Source organism: Limulus polyphemus, unplaced genomic scaffold (genome assembly GCF_000517525.1).
Source record: "Limulus polyphemus unplaced genomic scaffold, Limulus_polyphemus-2.1.2 Scaffold442, whole genome shotgun sequence".
NCBI classification, from domain to species: domain Eukaryota; kingdom Metazoa; phylum Arthropoda; class Merostomata; order Xiphosura; family Limulidae; genus Limulus; species Limulus polyphemus.
In genome coordinates this window covers 180,188-202,181 of record NW_013666052.1, presented here as the reverse complement: position 1 = coordinate 202,181, position 21,994 = coordinate 180,188, and the positions used below count along the sequence as shown (strand labels likewise).

Sequence of the window (21,994 nt, the reverse complement as noted above, 5' to 3'; positions counted from 1 at the left end):
CTTTTGGGATCCCTTGTCCTCCTTTCCTGCACACTAATTTTCCCTGGTGGCTTGATAGAACCAATACAACAGAAGGTTTTTCCTCCTTCCTCCCTCTCATCTGGATCTTTATCTTTTTATAGCTTCTTCCATGGAGCTTGTCTCAACTCTTTGTGGACTGATGGTCCCCAGAAGAATTGACCCTTCATATCAATATTTTTGACCTCTTTGCAAGTCATTGGGCTTTGGATAATTTTCTTACAGTTCTGAGAGGTCATTTGGTATTGTTCCGTATGGACAATTCAACCTACATCAGTCGTCAGTATCACTTTCTGTGTTTCCACACCCTTAATATTCTCTTCTGGACCCATTTTCTACAAGTCTGTTTGGTGGATTGCTAAGTTCTGGGCACCTTGAATATTGTTGAGGATTGTCTCTTAAAACCTGACAAGATATTTCACATGGAGTGGCCCCCAATCCTCTGGATTTCAGTGGCTTTGCTCTCATATGGGCACCCCCTTATATTGATGTCTTTCCTATTTATGACAGTGCCAAGCTGTCCCTTTGCTGGTCTCCTGTTCTGCATCGATTGGTCCTGGTAATGGATGCATTCAGTCAGGACTAGTCCAACCTCCATCTTTATGCTTACCCCCTATTTGTCTCCTCCCTCATGTTCTCTCCTTCATGCAAGCCACTCGATGTCAGATCCTTCATGTGGTACCCTATTGACTGGTTCAAAGGGTTTCCTTTGTTAAGCCTTCTACAGTCCCCCCCCCCACTCTTCCTCTCTCTTGCTCTTTCCTTCTTCAGCCACATTCTTCTCTCTTCCATCCAGTTCTGTTATCACTTCAAATTCATGAGTAGGTCCCTTTCGAGATGTTTCATACACTTTTTGTGTGTAGCCTTCATTTCTTCCCATTGTGTTTGACCATTCTACCCTCCTTGTATATCAGTGGAAGTATCATATTTTTAACAGTTGGTCACTGCATCATTCTTTCTCCCTTTCTCATTCTTCTGTTCTTCATCTATTTGAATTCTTCACATGGCTTTCCAACCAGGGATTATAGGTATTGGTTATTGCTGGTTACCAGGCAGCTTTCTCTACTACTTTCCAGTTTTCTCATTACCATTGATTTTCCCTTCATGGTTATTACTGTGATCTTCCTTTCCTTTCATCACCTTTGTCCTTCCCATCTGGGACCTTAATATTGATTTCCATGCCCTGACACTCCCTCCCTTTGAACCTTTTTCTTCCTGTTTCTTGTATTATCTCTCCCTTAAAATTTATTTCCTCCTCCTTTTCACCTGTGATCATCTTTGTTCTGACGTGTATGCCATTGATTCTCCATGCATTCTTTTTCATTGTCTCTATGCCCTTCTCTATTCTAATCATGCTTTTCTCTCTATATGACACTTCCCTTATTTACAGATAAAGAGTGTACCCTGGTATAGACGAGGTGCAGTCTATGCTGCCACTATACTGTTCCAGTGTTTCAGAGTGTCACACTCCATGGGTTTCCTTCAGGCACTTCCTGAAGGGACCTCATCTAGGTAAATTTTTGCACTTAAGTGTGGGATTCTAACTATCAATGAGAGGAGGTTATGCATTATATCAGAAGTTAATATTTTCCAACACAATGCAGCAATATCATGTGAAAACACAAGAGAGTGGGTGAGAGCCTCATGGCTAGTGGCAAGTGAAAAATGTGTATATAGAGGGCAGCACTGAATCAGGAAAGCTATATGTGAAAAGAGGTGAGTATCTATTGGAAATACATTTTCAGTGTTGGAAAATGTTAACTTTAGGACCAATGGTTAATTGTAACATCAGAACTAAGAAAGTTGTTTACATTTTAGTTTATTAGTTAATAATTGAAAAATAATTTATGAACATAGCTTTATGTTTGTTTTAAAAATGCTTTATGTGTATTTGATGTGTCTTAAAGTTGGTCAGCCAGTAATATTCATCCAGTACACTGTAGTCATATATTTAAATAAAGTTGGATTGTTTATCATTAAGTTGATTGTCTTTTGATTTGATTGATTTTGTTGTTATTAATATTATTTATGAGATTGAAATATTTATTATGAAGTCATATTTTCACTGAGTTCAGGTCCATAGAAAACATTTTGTAAGTGGCTCTGTATAGCAGTGAATTCATTGCATAAAGAATAAAAAACTCGCATAGGATAAAAGAGGCACAGCCATGGCCATATTATCTGCAATGGTTTCTACAGTCTTCACTGACTTGATACTACATGATTAAAAAGTAACTTGTATGTAATGAGCATAAACCAAGGTGTAGAATGAATTTGGGAAAGTTTAACAATATTTGTTGCTGAGGCATATATATATATATCATAACTTAGAATTTTATGTTAAGAACTTTTTTAATAGACATGTAGATTTCAAGAAAAAACTGGGAATAAAAAATTTAATATTTTATTCATTACATAAATATAATCTTTTTCTGTAATATTGATTATTCTTAAAGAGAAGTATCCAGTTCTAAAATTTAAATGTTCAAATATTTCTTTTTCATTCCTTATTTTTAGAAACGTATTTCTTAAAGGTCAGATTGAAAGCTTACAAAAAGAAATTGTCAAGGTAAAAACAGAACTAAACCAAGAATCAAACACCAAAAGAAGGCATTCTCATGCTAGCTATCAATCCCCGCAGGTGCTACATATGACCATTAAGAATTTGGAACAGGAGTTGGTAGAGGAGAAAAGCAGACACAACAGTTACCAAATCCGTAGTCAAGATGAAATAAAGAATTTGAAAAATAAAGTATGTTAAATTACACTGGAGCAAAGTATGGTTTTGAATAATCCATGATTTCATTGGATTAAAAGCATCTCATTAAAAAAAAAAGAACTTAAACAGTAGGTGCTATCATAACAATTTATTGTAAACATTTACAAGTTTGTAAATTATTTTTATTGTCCTTATGTTAATACAAATGTACACCTGTTCACAAATGTAAACCTGTCCAGGTTATCAACAGAAATAAGGTCACAATTTGATAAAAATCGAGAGCTTCCAGATGCTTAGCCCGTCTGAGATGCCATTGGAGGGTTATCTCAATATACTTTTGGGAACCCTAGCAGGCCCTAAACCTTGGCCACCATACAACTGTTTTTTAAAACCTTGCTTATATATCTCTCCAAATCAACAAATGTTTAATCATCTTACCTAGTGATGGAATTGGGTAAAAATGCTGTGGTAGAAGTGAAAATGTGACTGTATTCTGTTTTTTTTTATTTTATTTGTTTACATTAATTACTACTTTGGTTTAAACTTTTTTGGTAGTTATTGAACAGATTTTATAAAAGAACTTCTAAAATATGGCTTCTCTCTGTTGTTAGAGCTGAGCAATTTAATCTGTTACCAATATGAGCAGCAATTACATTGATTAGTGTCATTTAAACTGATGAATTAATTGAAGTTATGATTTAATCTATTTATCAAAGTTATGATTAGATTAATTGTCTTGAATATAATTGTTTAATTGGAATTAGGGTTTACGATTATTCCAACCATCCAAGTAATGGAATTGGTGTCACCAATCTTACTCAACCTGTCTTTATTATAATAGACCTTAAGGATATTTTCCATTTGCATATATATCATAAACTAAATTAAATCATGTTTATAGTAGGCCTCCTTCGGCCAGGTTTGACCATGGATGAGCATCCGTCCATTATTTGATATGGACGGATGTAAGCCTGGGCATCCTGATATGGGGGACAGGCTGTTGTAAATCATGTTTAATACTTTATTAAATAACAGCTAACCCTACAAGCTTTTTATAAAGTTTAAAACAATATTTTATTACATGGAAATACATTTGCAACCAAAATGCATAATAATAGGTTTTGGTAGAAATGTGTATGATATTATATCACTATAGGACTGATAATAATTTAAATCCCATCATTCTCTACTGGCCAAGAAATAGGATTACAATAAGAAGTGTTTATAATACCATTTCAGTTATATCTCATTTTACAAAGAGGCCTTTTTCTTAGTATCAGAGCCAGTACAAAGTGAAATGATTTAACTTGTTATTAGCAGAAATGGTGTTGAAACCAATATTTGACATGTTGAGACCAAGACCAGCATGGTTTTCCTAAGACCAACCTTTAAAAAGTGTGATCTTATCAGATTTTCATTTTATAGCCTTCATTTTTATTTACCGGTATTAATTATCTGCTATTACTCAATGATTCATACTGGTGTTCAAACATAGCTTTTTGCTGTTATAAATGTACCTGTAGACCAGCATACATGGCTTAAACAGTGCCCATTAAAAAAAAAAATAGCCCTTTTCAAAGAGAGTATTTATTTCAACACAAACGTTAAACCTTGAAAAGATAGAAGTTCTTACTTCTGACAGGGTTGTATTGAACTTGCATTTTGTTGTTTTTCTCAATATTGCTGAAGTTAAATTGATCCGTTACTAGTTGTTTGAGTACCATTATATTAATTCTAATTATTTAATGTTCAAGCAGGTTACCATCTACAACTAACAATAAAATTAAGCTGGAAATTTGTTGTGGTGCATGATGTAAATCAGTTTCCATGCTATATAAACAACCTACACAGAAACTAGGACAAAACAAAAACAGATGGGAAGATATAATATTAAATATTTTTTTAATTTGGAAAACAAATGATGATATGGTATAATATTCTAATTACTGAGACCTCGCATGCTGAGGCAGATACCAAAATCGAGATCAAGACCTCTTCAGTTATGATCTGGTACCTTGTTTCAAGGTCCCATCTCTGATTGTTAATGTTAATGTGATGTAATATCACACACACACATATATTACTTATGAATGTTATACTTTACTAGCTGATGCATACTACATTCTAAGTCTCACCATTTATGTTTTTGCTCTTATATGTATATAGGTGGAAATCTTAAAAGCTCGTGAAAAGGTCTTGAAGACAGAATGTCAAAGCCTGAACGAAGAATTGAATGTGTTAAAGAAAAAGTAAACCATTTTTCTAGTTTATTTTTGATATTCCTGTTTCAAAATCCATCATGTATTGAAATGAAAATTAACTTGAATTTCACTTGAAACTTTAAAAAATTTAAATGAAGTTTTATATTAAAATACAATGTTATTATTTGATGGCTACTGAGTGAATTGAGTTACTGCTTATTTAAGATTGTTCCTTTTCTGTGACCATGTAATACGTTGTCACGAAACTCTGTGATTTCTTCCTCTAATATTATTTAGTAATTTTGCATTAGTACACACTCCAGGTTCATATTGCTTTAGTGATTGTTTTATTATGTTGCATTTCTGAGGCTTTTTGCTATTTTGTGCTTCACTGGTGCTTTTAATTATCCTTTTATGTGCATTGCAAAGAGACATTACCCTATGTTACACAACATGTTTAAAGTGAGTAGAACAAGTTGTGAACTACCATTCTGCAGAAATATCCAGTAAATGTAAAATTCTGTCTTAATAAACATTTATATTATTAAGATTCTAAATCTCTTCATGCTTGTTTTCAGAACACTGTGTATAAACATCCATATTCTGTGCAAGTCGTATACTGTTGTGTAGGAGCTAATACAATAAACTGACAGAAGGAACTGGAAATACTTACAGTATTGTCCATCAATGTGATTTATTTAGAAGTTCCGTTTATTTAACTTAGAGCTTAAGAAAAATAATTGGTTATCCTTTTATCTATGTACCTGTAATTAAAACATGTTCAAAGTAATACAGAAAAAGTTAACATGCTTTTAAAAATGTATATTATATTCAAACACAAGAATGTACCTCATCCATAATCTGTTAACTATTCTCTTGAATAATTGCATGGATAGACTTGTTTGATTTTTTTTATAACTGCTATTTTGCACATTTGTTTCTTAGAAGTTGCCTAATTTTTTTAAGTTTTGTGCAGTGAGGCATTTTCACTCTGTTTTTTTTAATCACTATTTATTTGAAATATGACAGTTATCATTAATTCAGATGGGTCTTTTAATTTCTTTGAAGACTTTTAGTCGAGTACAGCTTGTATTATTTCTTAAATTTCTCTCATGTAGTATTCTAGCTTGAAGTTTTAATGCGACCCATTCAGACTGGAGTTTGATAGCTTGATTTTATTAGTTTCAAAGTGAGTTCCTCATCATTAAATCTAGTCTTATTCTAGGTTTTAACTTCATGCACTGCCTCCAGGGTTTCAGGCATTCTAGAAAGTAATGTCCAACACATTAGATGTTGTAGATTGCTTCTGCTGTATTTTTTCAAATCTCTTTTTGAAACTTTAGAACATTTTATTTTTAACTTCAGGTTCAATGGATTCCTACCTACTATAGCTGTAGCCTCCTGATGAAAAAGTGTGTATCTGGCAACACTCATTAACTGTACGCACTATTGTCAAAGTGATCTGGTCTTTTCCACACACAACTTCCTTGGGGACGAGTTGTTGTCACTTCTGGGTCTTTGCAGACATCTGCTAGATGAATATGAATTAGCTGATCAGGCTAAAACCTTTGATTTTCTTTGCTCTGTATACACCTATCCATGTTGGAAGCTTTTACTTCCTTAATACTTGATAGTGTCAGATTATGTTCATGGGAATGCTGTTTTTGCTGCATCATTTTACCTGCTAGATTGATATAGTTTCTGGAGATGTCTCTTCATATTGGGGCTTATATTGTCTTGTAATTTGTTGTGGGTCTAGTAGTGGAGTTTAAGGGACTTCATAGAGCTCCATCTTACTCCCAACACCCAACCCACTCTTCCATAAAGTTGGAACTGTGGAGCCATGCTCCTGGCCATCTGATGCCTTGATGATGACTTGCTTTTATAGCTTGTATCATTTGTCCCTTGATTTAATTTCTTCTCCAGGAGTGACATGCACTTCTCTGCTTCAGAAACACTACTCATTTCTCTGTACAACAAAGAGCTATTACCTCTCGCCACTGTTTTAGAAATTTTGTCACATGCCACAAGCCTTGAATGAAGCTGCTACCCCTATGTGTGTTAATATGTATTGAACAAAGACTTATTCTTTCCTTGGCACTGTTTGGTCTTTAGACATGTTTAATGTGTCTTTTTTGAAATTCTGGCATTACGTTTCATTATTAACTTTCAGTTAAATTTTATAGGCTCAAGTTCTTTGTATGAGAGTCTTTCTTACTCTCAATTTCACTTATTACTACTCTACATACTAAAAAAATATTGTGAATTGATTTTGACCATGAAAACCCAGATACATGTTTCTGCTATTTCCTGAGGACTTGATATTCCACTTCAGGAATCTACTCCTGCAGTTTTAATGGTGACTAGAGGCACTCTGATAGTGATTTTACCACCATTGTGCACAGAGTGGTTGGTTCTATTCTGCCTTCTTCATCCTTGATTCAAGTTTTTCAGCTTCCTGTTTTTGTTGCTTTAGCTGAGGCTGCCTTTTTTCTTCTTTAATAATTTTGACCAGCTGTTCCCACTGCCTGTCTTTGCTTTTGTTTCTTCTTTTCCTGATGAGGAACAGGTAACCCTACCTTTATTATTTGCTGCTTTCATATACCCAGGTATATAATATTCTTTCTCTATTTGTATTTGACGAGTCTTAAGCTGCATTGTTGCATGAGCCTCCATCTTGTGATTATCTCTTCTTTCATCCTTCCCTTGACATTCATGTTTATGCGAATACTATTTTGTCTGAGTTTTGCATTGTCTGCAAACAACCTTGTCCTTCTCATTTTCATGACACTTTTTTTCTATGGAGTATGGTCAAGATATGTCTACTTTCCTTGAGATTCAGTTTCTCGAATCTCTCCTTTTAACTTGCAGTTCTTCCTTCTCCTACTTTCTTACTCATTTTTAATCTGTTTGTCTTCATCTTTCTCTTACTCAGTTCCTTCTCAGTTTGTCTACACTTCATCTTCTCTCAGAGGATCTACATTACAACCGTGATAATTTTGTTGTGGACATTCACTCCTACTTATTCACCACTTGGCTTTAATCTCTTTTTAATTTTGGCAGTGTCCCAGTTGACTTGGTTTTGTTGTGTCTGTAATTTGCTTGGTCAGGATACCTTACTTTTTGGTGTTTACATCCTTTCTTATTATCTTATGGACTACTATCTAGCTCCCTTCCTTTGAAACAAAGCCTTTATAGATGTTCTTTACTTTTTATTCACCCAAGCTAAGGATGCTTATCAGGAGTCTTCCCCGATTTGTTTGGTTTCCTGAATTTCTTGATCCTGGAGGCCCCAACAGTTTTCTCATCTTCGAGTCTCATGAGGTTGCCCCCTCTCCTGTTCCTCATCCTCTTGCTCCTTATCTATGTCCCTTTTTTCATAGGGCTAGCTGTCATAAATCACAGATCATGGTGACTTACCTTGGGATCTAGCTCTCACCTCTACTCCCCCTCTTTGTGCATCTGTGTGCTGTCTTTGTAGATGATCATTAGTTCACACAGGTGGTTTCTCTGGACTTTCCTAGTTATTTTGCACACAGTCTCCTCTTTGTACTTTTCCGGTTGTCTCTCAGCCCCTTTCAGATCCTGTGGTTCTTTAGCATCTCAAGGAGGCTAGTTCTTCTGTAAAGGCTACTCCTGTCTTTTTGTAATTCCGTAGAAGACTGGAAATTGGCATAGATCTCTAATCCTTGAATCAATTTATTGTTGTTCATGATGGATGGTTTTTCTTAATTTAAGGTAGGTGTTTACTCCCAGGTTTGATGATGACAAAAGTTCATGTTATGGATACCTTTCTCCACATCCTGATTTGTCTGTCTGCCTGTTATCTTCTCTGGTGTTTCCATGGTAATCAGATTTTTCACTTTGAACTCTTCCATTTTGAGTTAATCATGGCTCTGTATGTTTTTGATCAGGTAATAAGAGCATTTCCTTAGCAGATACATTCCTTAGATTTCCATTTTTTGTACTGTATGGATGACTAGCTTTCTTGCTCCATCTCAAGAATTTTCCATTGCAGTGTTCTGCTCCTTCAGGGGCACTTTATTTAGGTTGGCTGTTCAATTTCTCCAAATTTCTTTTGACCCCCATTAATTATGTAGCTCACCTAGGAGTCTTTTTCAACTTGCGTGTGGGGTGGGCTCGGCTATTTCTTTCACATCTTTATAATATGGAGCTTCTTGTTTCTAAGGTTCTCATGACTTTTACTGCATGACAAGTTCTGTCACTTTTGGAAGTAGAGTTACTTGTGCCTGTTGTTAATCTTGAGCATGCCCGTGTGCATCCATCTTAGTGGAACCTTTCCATTTAATGGAATATACATAGAAAGATTTCCTGTCATCTCTTGTGTTTTTCCATCCATCTCTTCATCTCTCACTGTCATTGTGGCTCAATAGCTTGAATCATAGGCATTCCTCTTCCCCCACCATACCCAAACCTGTATCTCTTTACCAATGCCTCTCTTTTTGGGTGGAGACAGCTTTGGACACCTGCATTCTTTGCTTGGTATGGTCTTCAGAGGACTAGTTCTTTCATATCAACATTTTGTAGTTATTAGCTGCTCATCAAGCTTGGTGTCATCTTCAGTTTCATCTTTCTAGTCATCTTGTGATGATTCATTAAAATCCATTGTCATGTGTTAGATCAGCCAACAGGGAGGTACTTGATCTTGGAATCTCTGCTTTCTAGGTTTGTACTTTCTTTTTAAGCCCACAACCCATATATGGTTGTTGGCTTGTTACTTCTTGGGAGCTTTGAACCTGAAGGTGCATCAACTATCTCATTTTGTACAGATCATTTACATCTCTCCACCTGCTGATTTTTCAGTAGCTTTATTTTCCCTTTGCTAATTCTCTCACCAATGCCTCTGCAACTCCCCTCAACAGTAAGCTTTATCATCTTTTCTGGTCACCAATTCTAGACTTTCCAACTCTAGTAGTAAGATGCTTTAAGCCAGAAGTGGACCAATATCTTTAGCTTTGCATATCTTCTTTTTTTACTTCTTCACAGGCTTCTATCTTTTACTCATGACATCCCGTCGGGTTCTTCTTATTGGTCCTCTTGGCCATCTCAGTCAAGGTTTCCACTCCTGCACCTCTTGACATCCTGAGAGCCTTCCATGTTGGAAGTCCCTTTTATATCAGCCCTAGTTGTCTGCCTTTCACCACAGGATGTTGCACCTTCATCTTCATGCTTGGGATTTGTCTGGTCTCTTACATAAAGGGAGGCTTTTCTTGCATAGTATCCAATTTTCTGACTTGTTCTTGCTGGTCATCCACTATTGCACTTTATCTATGCAAATGGATGATTTAATACTGCTGGTCCATTCATTACTTCCTTCTTTGAAGTCATCCTATTCTCCTTCATCTCACTTCCTTCCTTCCTTTTTACCTGGCTTTTTGAAAGTGGTTAATCTATTTCTACTCTCATCAGTTGTAGGGTGGTTTTGTCATTGACCCTCTGTATGTTCCCCAGTTCTTTTCCTTTCCCTCTCTCCAATTATTAGGACATCTTCCCAAGTTTTTCTCCTTGGTTATCCTCTTGATCTAGACTGTGAATTCTGTGTTGTTCTCCAGACCTTTACATGATCTTTGTTCAAATCTTTCCTTAAAGGTATATTTTCTCCTTCTTCTTGCTTGCAGGAAATATCACTGTGAAATTTGTCTCGCATGCCTCCTGCATACAATATCAAAGGGATAAGTTGATTATATTCCTGAACCACTTTTTTCTTCCTAGTACTTCGGCTGCCCAGGAGGGTGATGAGATTTTTTTTTAAACACTCCCACTTCTTTATACAATCATTCCAAATCCTGATCATCTTTTTTGGGTCTTGTTTCTCATCCTCTCAAAATTTATCACCTTCCACTTTTCAGTTTGTTCTTCCATGGGAGAGGACATCTGTCAACTTTATCAGATAACCTTCCATCAGGTTTATTATTTCACAACTTTTCTCATCATCAACATTCCTTGGATAACATCTTGCATTCAGGTATGTGGGTACCAGGTACGTATCTGCCCTCACACCTTTCCAGGGCCTGCTGTCCTTAGCTGTGGTAACCCATTGAACAGTGTTAAACCCATCTGCTCTTGCTCCATGCCTGCTGTTGAGATGGATTTTTTCCACAAGAGTGCTTTGGCAGTGTGTATATATATTTTATCATCTAGGTTATACTTCATAGGAATAAAACTCGACAGCACCAAGTACATAACTGCCCTCACACTTTTCCAGGCCTTGCTATCCTTAGCTGTGGTAACCCATTGCACAGTCTATCAGTACGGGACCATATGTAAGTTTGATTTTCCCTGCTTGGGCCAAGCACTTATCCAGCATTCCTTCTACACAAATGACTCCCTTAAATTTTCTTTTAGTTAAATATGGGAGAACCCTTTCTACTCCAGTTCTAAGCCACTGGGAGGGTTGATATAGAGTTTTCCATTGGGATGTTGTAATTCCACTGATATGAGATTGAGTCAATGCACCACTCAAAGAGAAATAGAGCTGTGAGTGATGTAGGTTGGGAATACTCTCTCTCTGCAAGTTATTATTCAGGTAATATCTTGCATGAGTATTTCTTCAGCATGGAACATTTTGACTTATTGCCCTAGCTATACTACACACTCATGCTGTGTTGACAGCTTTTGAGATAATGCCGGTTGAGCATTTTTACATTCCACCCACCTATGCAATACTTTATAACCTTGCAGAAGATTCTTTTTCCATCTTTAGCTGTACTACCCTTCTTGAGCAAATCGTATTCCCTGCTTGAAATGGATGCAGTCTCTCACCAAGTGATGCCCCTCTAGACTACCTCCCATCCTTTAGTGGGTAACAAGCTCCATAGGGCTGTTCTTTCTGATGCTATGTTTTCAGAAAGGAGCCTGTGTTTATAATTTCTCTATCTACACCAGCCCCTCAACCACCTTCATTGTGGGATTCTTACTCTTCATTATGCAGAGATGAGTAGTACTTTAGAATTTAATGTTTTCCTTACCTGAAAGTGTATTTGATATAGATACTCACTTCTCTGTGCAACCTCCAACATTTCCTCCCCATTTCTGTGTAATTTCTTTCTCTTATTAAGAATGAGCCTTTGTTCAAATGCTAGTGCTCATGGGGATTACTGCACATGGAGTGATGTGCCACCCTCCTATTGGTGAAGCACTATAGTCTAATGATGATTACATGATAAGCTGAATGCAATATATGTTAACAAGTGTGGGGGTGTGCATTTTATTCAAGACTTGTGGTTTGTGCAGCACTTTCATTGTAGTGTATCAGGTAGTAATTCTTTGTTGTCCAGAGAGGTAAGTATCTGACTGAAATACATTTTCAGGCAAAGAAAATTTTAACTTTCTATAGTCTCAACTTCATATATATGTGTGAGAATTATAGATGAAAAAAGTTATTAAATAGTTAAGTTTTATGTTTGAAATTATGATTGCTATTCTAAAATAAAGCTGAAATAATTTTTTTGGTATTCAAGCTTACTAGATGTTTCCTAGCCCTTTATTTAGTATAAAATGTTTCAAAATTCCTCCAAATATTTTGTATTTTTGGTTAATATAAAATGTCTGCCAAGGGAGCTACTGAGTTGCTCTCATTCTAATTAACTATTGATGCATCATTCAACTAGATTGTAACATGCACTTTCTTATGAAAAAGATTCCTATAAGTTTGAGCATACTGTATAGAAATAGTGATCTTTTCCACTGGCAAGTTGGGTGATACTCCAGGTAACAATACCCTTTAATTTATAGTGAGAGTAACCATCAGTCACATGGGTAGTACGTGCACCCTGAGAAGAATGATATTGATTTTGGTATAAAATGCCATATTTTCTCAGTCTGAAACATGATTGACTTGAGTAAAATTTACAGATACATTTAATGATATTTTAGCTCTCCAGTAATGACAAGCTTCCTTCTTTCTGTGGCTCCTATCCGGATTACTCTAAGGGAAGTCACTGATCTTGAGAATACCACACCCATTGTTGTCCTCAACCCCTCCACTGCAACCTCTGCATCACAACCATAAAATGTACTGTGAAAAATGTACCAAGACAAAAATAGTCAGGAGGGGGATATCAGCCCAAGTGTGGGAAATAGGTGTGCCATTTATGAGTATCACTTGTTTATTTAGATCTAACTTTTTGTATTCTTGTTTCAATGTTTAGGATACCAAGTAAAAAAGATATAGCTTTCCATAAGCAATATGAGCTTAAAGCTCTCAGAGAATCTAGAAGCCTGAAGTTGCCACAGACAGAGGGACGACACTTGCAGTACCCTACAGAAAGAACTCTATCCTGGTCTGATCCTCGCAGGAGGAGGAGTAAGTCAGAACAAACTTATGTGAGATCATTGTCACCCAGTAGTGCAGGTTCTCGAAACTCAAGAAAGGATTATCATTTACATGAGGGTAGGTGTTCAGATCCTGTTCCTGCTGTTTTTCGTACTCAGGTGTGTTACTGCAAATACCTTTTGACATTTACCACTTGTTTATAATGAAAAGCTTTTCACGATCTTCAACGAATATCTGTTGGTAAAGATTTGTAATATAATCACCAGCTTTTCGTGTTTGATCATTGACCCCAGTAAGCTGTCAAATAACCCTGAGCTAATTAGCTAAAAGAATCTCTCAGCAGTAACTTGTATAACAAAGCCACAAACCTAAGATTCAGTTTAAAAATATTTATATAATGAGTAGTATTGATTACAAAACTTGATTTCACTCTTAATTAATTACTTTATTTTTTATGTGATGGTATTTTGGTGATAAATTGGGTTGTTCTCACTGTAAAGACCACCAGTATTTTAAGACTAAAGAGTATTTAATTGTGCACATATATTGTAAAGAAATGTTTTTAGGAAATTACTTATTAAATAATTGTCATTTATTTTTTGGTGTTTATTACCTGTATACATCTTTTCAGTAATCCAATCACTCTTTACTCTCTTATCTCATTCACTAATGTATTTAGAATATTGCCTCAACTTTCTGTTAATTGTTTTAAAAATGTAAAAGTAGGTTTCTTAGCTTTCATGCTCATTTTATAATTTTCTTTGATGTTTTCTACCAAAATCCAATGGCTAGCTTATTATCTTTTAATTTCATAATTCAAAATTTGTTATAACAGTTATTGAAGTTATCATAGTTTTATTTATATTTTTGTTGAATATTTTAATGTGAAATACATAGTTCATGTGGAAAAATCAGCCTTGTCCTGCTTAAAACTAATATTAGTTTTTTTAGCTAAAAAATAACTAGACTAAATTCTTAATTTTTTGGCATTCTTTTTTAATATTGGTAATTTTAGTTTCCACATTTTCATTACATTATATATTTGTATTATGGTGTTCAACCCCACTTAAAAGTTTGTGTGTTACATTAATATACACAACTGTTCTTTGGTGTTATTTATTTTTATAGAGTGCTATGCTTTTAAAGCCTGCCTGTATTCTCTCTAGGCTAAATTTATGTTAAAGGTCTGGCTATTATTTTTAAGTTATGAAACAGCTGATGGTTTGGGATACCTTTTAATTTTAAATTACTGCTTTCTTGTACTGCCTTGTCAAAAATGTATATATTCACGCTTGTACACTACCATGTACCTACTTTTACATCTTGAAATACAAAGCAACAAAACATATATTTTGAAATGATATCTCATCTCTTTACACAAAATAACTTCATTCCTGACACGTCTGCCTATGAAATTTGCATGCCACTAGCCTTGAACTAACTCCTACCTAAAAATCATGGGTTTAACATGTGCATGATGACATCAGCATGTTACAATAGCCCTCCACTAATAGAAGGGCAACACAATCTCCTTGTGCAGTAATTCCCCTTAAGCACATGCACTCAAGATAACTTCATTCTTTTCCTTGGTATTGTCTAGAATAGATGTGTTTTTTTAAGCATATTAATCAATTATGTGAGATTTATGGCTTCTTTTTTTACTAAAGAAAAAACTTCCCAGCTTTCTTCTACTTCCCAGATGTCAAGATTGTCACTCGTTTAATCAGTGACTATCCTTTCCGGTCTGACCTTGTGGGGCCCATCTTTTTCTCTTTGCCAGCCTTTGGTCTCCATTTTTCCAATAAATGGGTTCTTCAGGTTCTCACCCACAGCCTATCTCTCCACTTCTCTTCACCCCTTCCCTTTTCTATTTTCTTTCCTCCTTCCTCTATTTCTCTTTATCTTCAGCATCTTGAGGATATAGTCTCTGATCTCTTGGCCAAGAATACCATCAATAGGGTATTTACCCCTACACCTGGTTATTACTCATGTTTTTTTTTTGTTGTTGTTGTCTCCAAGATGACTGGGAACTGGCTTCTGGTTATTGATCTGTCCCCTGAGTTGGATTTTTATCATCCCTTGGTTCTTTATGGAGAGTTTTTTTTCTCTCTCTCCATTGGTTCTTTTCACCTGGACTGTGGATGACCAAGGTCAATGTTTTGGACACCTGTTTACACATTCCGATTACCATGTTCTCCAGCTGTTTCCTTTGTTTCTTGGATCTTCCAGCTATGTGCTCTTCCTTTGGGCATTGTATCTGCTCCATATGTCTGTCTTCAAGCCAGGCGGGGCATTTGTCTTTTCTTGTTCGTGGATTAGGGCTAAGGTTTCATTATTACATGGATGATTGGCTTCTTGGCCCTTCTCAAGAGTACCCCAACTCTCACACCTGCATTCTTCTGCCTGAGGTTGCTTGGCTGTTTATGTTATCATGGCAAGCCTTCCTAGTTTTTTCCCATGCTCCTTCTATATATGGTTCATATGAGTGTGTTCTTCACCTCCCATCTCAGTCAGGCTCAACCTTCATCACTTTGCTAATGAACAATGGAATATCTTGTCCCCATCTCTTTCCCATCTTCTGCACAAGGTTCTTTTGCTTTTGGGAACTCTGGCTTCCCTTATACCACTCATTCATTCAGGCTGCACACACATGTGCCTCATCTGGTTGAAATTACAAGACTGATGGAACCTTTTTCAGGATCCGTTGTCTTCAAGTGTGCACCTGCCTTCTCTTCTCAAAGATTTGTCTTTGTAGCTCTTTACCAACTGCATCTCCATTTCTTCACAGATACCTAACTGTTGAGCTGGGGGGTTGTCTTTGAACAACTACATAACTTTGGTGTGTGGACTCAAGGGGAATGGTTGCTACACATCAACATCCTCAAACTTCTTGCTGTCCATCAGTCATTTTCTCATTTCCTTCCTTTTTCTTCTGGTTCAGTTGGTCATGATCCATTCTGACAAATCCACAGTCAATTTTTGTATATTGGTCATCAGTGAGAGTACCCAATGCAGACACTCTGCTTCCACACATTGGATCCTCTATTTTGGTCTTATGCCCATTGAGTTCGTCTTGGGGTTTGTCAGTTACCAAAGGCTCTGAATTTGGTGGATTGCCTCTCTCAGTTGGACATGGTTCTAATCATGGAGTCATGTTTATACATTCAGGTTTTTCATTGGGTTTGCTTGGTTGGGCTCACATCTTACCAACTCCTTTGCCACTCTTCACACCAGACTTTCCCTCTTTGGGTTGCCAGTTCCTCATCCTTTGGCTCTGGCATTGGTACTCTCATCCTGTATTGGTCTCACCTTTTACTGTTTTCCAATCTTCATATTCCTCCTCACTCTTGTGTCATGGAGTTGATATGTGACATTCCTTGTCAGGTCCTGTTCATGATGGCTCTTTGGTCAGCCCTACCCTAATTTCCTCTGCTTCGTTGATTGACATCTGGTCCCCCCCCCCCCACTTCCTCTGCCTCATTTCCACACTCTCTTGCTCCAACTACATTTCTCTTTCACCCTGGGATGTTGTCACTTCATCTTCTCATGTGGGATTTGTCTAGTCCATTGCCCACAAGACTGGACGCTGATCATGTAGCCATTTTTTTATCCCTTTCTTGTCATCCTTTAACTCTATTTGGCTATCAACAGCAGTGGCAAGTTTTTCAAGATCAGTCCTTCAGCTTCTATTTCTCTGGACCATTCTCTTATGGCCCACTTTTCAGCCCCTTTTTTCCCATGGTGGTTCAACTGGGAATTCTGAGTTTCCACTATTGATGGCTTTACCAACTAAATTTCATCTTTACTGTTACTATCAGGTTTTTATTCTCCTGTCTTCTCCTTTCTTTTTTTCCAAATCCCTCATCCTACTCACATGCTAGACATGGTTTTGACATAGTTTTCCATGCTCTTACACATGCTACATTCAAGCTGCTGTCTTTGTGTTCATTATACTTTCTTTCTCTTAAGCCATGTTTCTTCTTCTTCTTCTTATCTCTGGTTACTGCTAATCAGTTGTATATGCCATCAGTGCTTCCTGCATTCTCTTCCACCACAATTCCTTCCTATATTCAGACTGTGCCTTTTTTTCTAAGACTTTGGCTACTCAGAAAGGCAATCATTTTTTCACATTTCATTACATCTAATTCGTCAGTTGTCTCACTCTTGTGACCCATTTTCATTGACCCTTGGATGATATCCTTCAAGGTGGAATGTGGATGAATCTGTATGTGTTCATCTCCGATTATCTTAATCATCTGGCTGTTTTGTCTACTGGGGAATTTCGACTCCCTCAAGCCACTATTCTTCAATAAAACTACATAAAATCTTTAAGAAGCACTTTCGTACACTTTCTTTTTCAGTACCTTTTTCTCCTGGTGGCTGGTGTTGCCTTCCAGGGTATACTTATTTCCTAAAATGTGCATCAGGCCAGGGGTTACAGATAGCACTCAGCCTATCTGCTGTGGCTCTACCACTGCTCACTGTTGAGATGAGGTGTTCTGTAAGGCTACTAGATATATGCTCTTGGTATTCACACTAGTTAACAGCCAGATCTAGACTGTACCACTCTAGGAACTATCATGGAAAAAGACAGAACCAGGGAAGTTCTTTGGTTTGTGCTTGACAGTTTTTAAAAATGGGGTTTGACGGCCACCCATTGCACTGTCTCCAGTAAAAGACCTTTTCTACAGACATCCGATAGGGATCTGGCCACTTCTTTGGATCTCCCCACTCTGAATTAACCTCGTTTTTTTTAGTAGAACATGAGAGATCCTTGCTACTTATTAGTTTCTAGCTGCTGAGATGGTAGACCTTGGAAAGTTCCTCACCATTGTGCACGACACTGGTAAGAAGTAGGGTGGTGGTGACACTATAAGTGTAGTATAGGTCACTCCTCAAACAGCTAAGGTGCCCTCCTTTGGCAGCAAGAGCCTATCCAGTTGAGTCGAGATGAGCACACATCATACAGACTGGTAGTGCTCTAACCACACTTGTATGCAGATGATTGGTTGGTTATAATCTAATTCTGACCATCCCTACAACATTTGAGGTTCATTGTCTTTCTCTCTGCTTCCTTTCAGACAAGATGTGGTGTGCCTCTTAGAAAGCCCTGCCATCAGCTGTCACACCCATTTGGCTGCATTCTGAAGAGAGCTCGTCTTAGTTTAATTTTTTGCACAGTCTTCTCCACCACTTCAGTGTGGGATTATAGCTATTCTGTGTACAGAGGTGAGGTATCATCTTGAGAGGTAACATTTTCCTTACTTGAAAATGTATTTCCAATAGATAATCATCTTCACACACCTCACCTGTCCTCCCCAACTTCCAGTGCATTGTCTACGAATGAAGTTATCTCGAGTGCAAGTGCTTAAAGGGAGTTACTGTTCAAGAAGATTGTGTCACCCACCTATTGGTGGAGGCTATTATTGTGTGATGTCATCATGATCTAGTGTAGTTCATGGTTAAACCCATGATTTTTAGGTGGGAGTTAGTTTAAGGCTAGTGGCATGCAAATTTCATAGGCAAACACGCAAGAAATAAAGCTATCCTGTGTAAAGAGATGAGTATCCATTGGGAATACATTTTGAAGTAATGAAAATGTTAACTTTTAAAATTATTTTTAGTTGAATTTTTAAATTTAATATGCAGGTGTGAATTTCATGTCTGAAAATTTCTCTGTTCTTTAGAAAGGGATAAACATTGGGTCACAAGTTTTAATAATTTTGGCAAAAAGAACAAAATCCATCAGAATGACTAAAACAAAGGTTCTTTACTTGAAAACATTAAAAGCACAACCTTTCAATTGTTTGATTTATTTTGAATCATACAGTTGTACACAGGACAAGTGATATTTTTATTGGTATTTGTGTGTGCATACTTTTTAAAACACTTTATTTGCAAGTATGGTAAAACTGAAATTGAGAAGTACTAACTTTAAATTTAGATGTCATAAAGTTTATTACTTCTGAGTAAAGTATTCGTATCTACTTTTTTAAATTTTAGTCTTATTTTGATCCTTCTTTCAAGTACATAACCATTTAAATTTTTAAGAACCCTGTATTCTTTTCATTTTCCCAACATATATTTAATTAAAGGTAGATTCAGGGTTTTTGACCCTACAGCGTACATCCAGGAAAGAGACAAGAAAATAAGAGAGACAGACTTACAAAGGTAAATCACAAGAAGAAGAATATATTTTTTAAAATGACAGAAAGTTTGGAAATTGAAATATTTTAAGAATTTGTAGAAATTAAAAACTTAAATAACATTTAATAACAATATTTTTAGTATAATATAATAAAAATTACAAAAGTATTAACATATTTTCAGCAATCTTCTATTTTGTAAATATTTTTGAGCTAATATAGAGTTGTAAGAATGTCGGTAAAAACTCAACTTAAGAATATTTGTGACTTTTGTCAGAAAGAATGACTTGAAGAATTTACAAATAATAATTACTTTACAATATGACTGATTCTATATGATATCTAAAAACGTTTTAAATATTTCACATTCATAAATATTCAGAGCAAATTTAATAATGTGTTGAATTAAAAGCTGATTTGCAGTCAAATTATTATGTGGTTACAAAATATCAAGGTCCCAGTTTTCAGAACATTACAAGACCACTCTAAGAAAAAGTAAATTTTGAATTGTGTTTAACTGCTTTTTTACACATTTGCATGAGGAAACAAATGAAATGTGTCATTTATGGTGCTTATTTAAATGGCTTATCCATGATAAGTAAAAATAATGTGTTTTCAAGTTCTCTTAGCACTATTGTGTCAAGTTTGTTGTTTATTTAACTCTTTCAGCATGGGCTCAGTCCCTGGGATCGACCACGTAACCACTTTGGTAGATTATAAGTAAACATTACAATGTTTTCATACCAAAAATATGAATTTTTTTATTGTAACAAATTTATTATTATGTATTTATTTTTAATATGAACCTTGTTTGGATTGAATTTGTATTTAGAAATAGGTGTCACTTGTAGTATCAAGTATGTGTTGCGTATAACAAATTTGTGATATATTTATTTTAATGTCAACGTTTATTTCGAAAAAGTTTATATTTGAGGCCGTGTCTAGTTTACTGTGTTAATTACGTATGGCGAAATTCACATAAAACTACTTTTTATAAAAAGAAATTCCTACCATTTCAACAAAAACCTGTACTTGTTTGAAATCTTCATACAGTTGGGCTAAAACTTCATCAAAATCATCAAGGCCTGTCTGCCATTTTTGTAAAAAAAACCTGGTCATATTATGTCCGATTGTTGGGGTTTGAAAAAGAAGAAAGAAAAGGAGGCAACACCCAGTGCATTTGTGTCCACATGTGGATGTAGTTTCATCAGTTCACCCAATGTTGTTGATGTGGCCACTGATATAAAGGCTGGTGTAATCAGGGAAGAATTTAGACCTTTTGTGTCTGTTGGTTCTGTCTTTGGCAAATGACACTGGCAATCCCATACCCATACGTATTCTATGCGATACTGGGGCAACTCAATCATTGTTGTTATAAGGTGTATTGCCTTTAGATTCGAGTTCTGCCTCAGGTGAGTATGTTATTGCTCAGAGTATTGAGGGTAACTTTGTTAATGTTCCTCTTCATAATATTTATTTAGCATCAGACCTAGTTTTGGGGCCAGTTGTGGTTGGGGTAAGACCTACTCTACCAATTAAGGGTGTATCATTGTTCTTGGGAAACAATTTTGCTGGGGGAAAAGTTATTGACAAACCTAGAATGGTTAACGAGTCGATCACTGTTTCATCTAAGGATGATGTTGTAGTTGAGGAGAATCCCTATGTGTTTCCCTCATGTTCTGTGACTCGAGCTCAGTCTAAGAAATTAAGCCAAAAACAGATGATAAGTATGGATTCAGAGGATGATATTATAGATTTGTCTCAGACATTTTTTGGATCCGACAGCGATCTTGTGAATGATCGTCCTACTGACAATACCTCGGTGAGTGACAACGATGGACGTGAAGGATCTGATTTACCTAGAGAAGTTCCATTTACTAAAAGTAAGCTGATCACTGAACAAGAAAAATATTTGCAAATCACCTCACAATTTAAATATGCGCTCCCAAAAGATGAACTGGAGAAAATACCAAATGGTTATTTTTTTCAAAAATGGTGTGCTTATGAGGAAGTGGAGACCACCAGATGTGCCAGCTTCAGAGGACTGGGCTATTGTTCATCAAATCATTGCTCCCAAAGCATGTCCTTCTGAAATATTGAAAGTTGCCCATGAACTCCCCATGGGATATCATTTTGGTGTCAACAAGACAGGTGAAAAAATAAGGGATATTTCATTTGGTCAAAATTAGGCAAGACGTTTATCAATTTTGCAAAGCTTGTCATACCTGTCAATTGGTTGGAAAGTCTAACCAGAGAGAAATAAAAACAGAAAGAGAGAGAGAGACAAAGAAAGAAAAAGACAGACAGAAAGAAAGAGACAAATAGAGAAAGAAAAAGACAAAGGGACAAGGAAAGAAAGAAAAGAAAACATAAGGCTGTTAAATTGCAAATTATTCATTGTGAAGATATGGTTTGAAGATTACCCATATCATAAGGTTTTCTAACATTTGTGTCAGTGTACTTTCATGTACTATACAATTTTGTGATGGTGATTTGAAGTGGTATAATCCTTTAAATAATGTATTACATATAATGCAATCTTGCCAATGTGTGTGTGTGTATGTGTATATATGTGTCTGTGTGTATATATATATATATATATATATATATATAC

The 21,994-nt window shown here is 36.0% G+C and overlaps 1 protein-coding gene across 4 annotated transcripts in view; it reads left to right on the top strand.

The window, feature by feature from the left end:
- Positions 1-21,994, top strand: part of LOC106458310 (coiled-coil domain-containing protein 61-like) — a 50,888-nt gene that overhangs the window by 18,858 nt on the left and 10,036 nt on the right. For all 4 annotated transcript variants that reach the window (XM_022384487.1, XM_022384488.1, XM_022384489.1 and 1 more), the window contains exons 5-8: positions 2,536-2,770; positions 4,904-4,986; positions 13,110-13,351; positions 19,330-19,405. In XM_022384487.1, the coding sequence (XP_022240195.1) occupies positions 2,536-2,770; positions 4,904-4,986; positions 13,110-13,351; positions 19,330-19,405 (636 nt within the window). The remainder of the gene's footprint in view (positions 1-2,535; positions 2,771-4,903; positions 4,987-13,109; positions 13,352-19,329; positions 19,406-21,994) is intronic.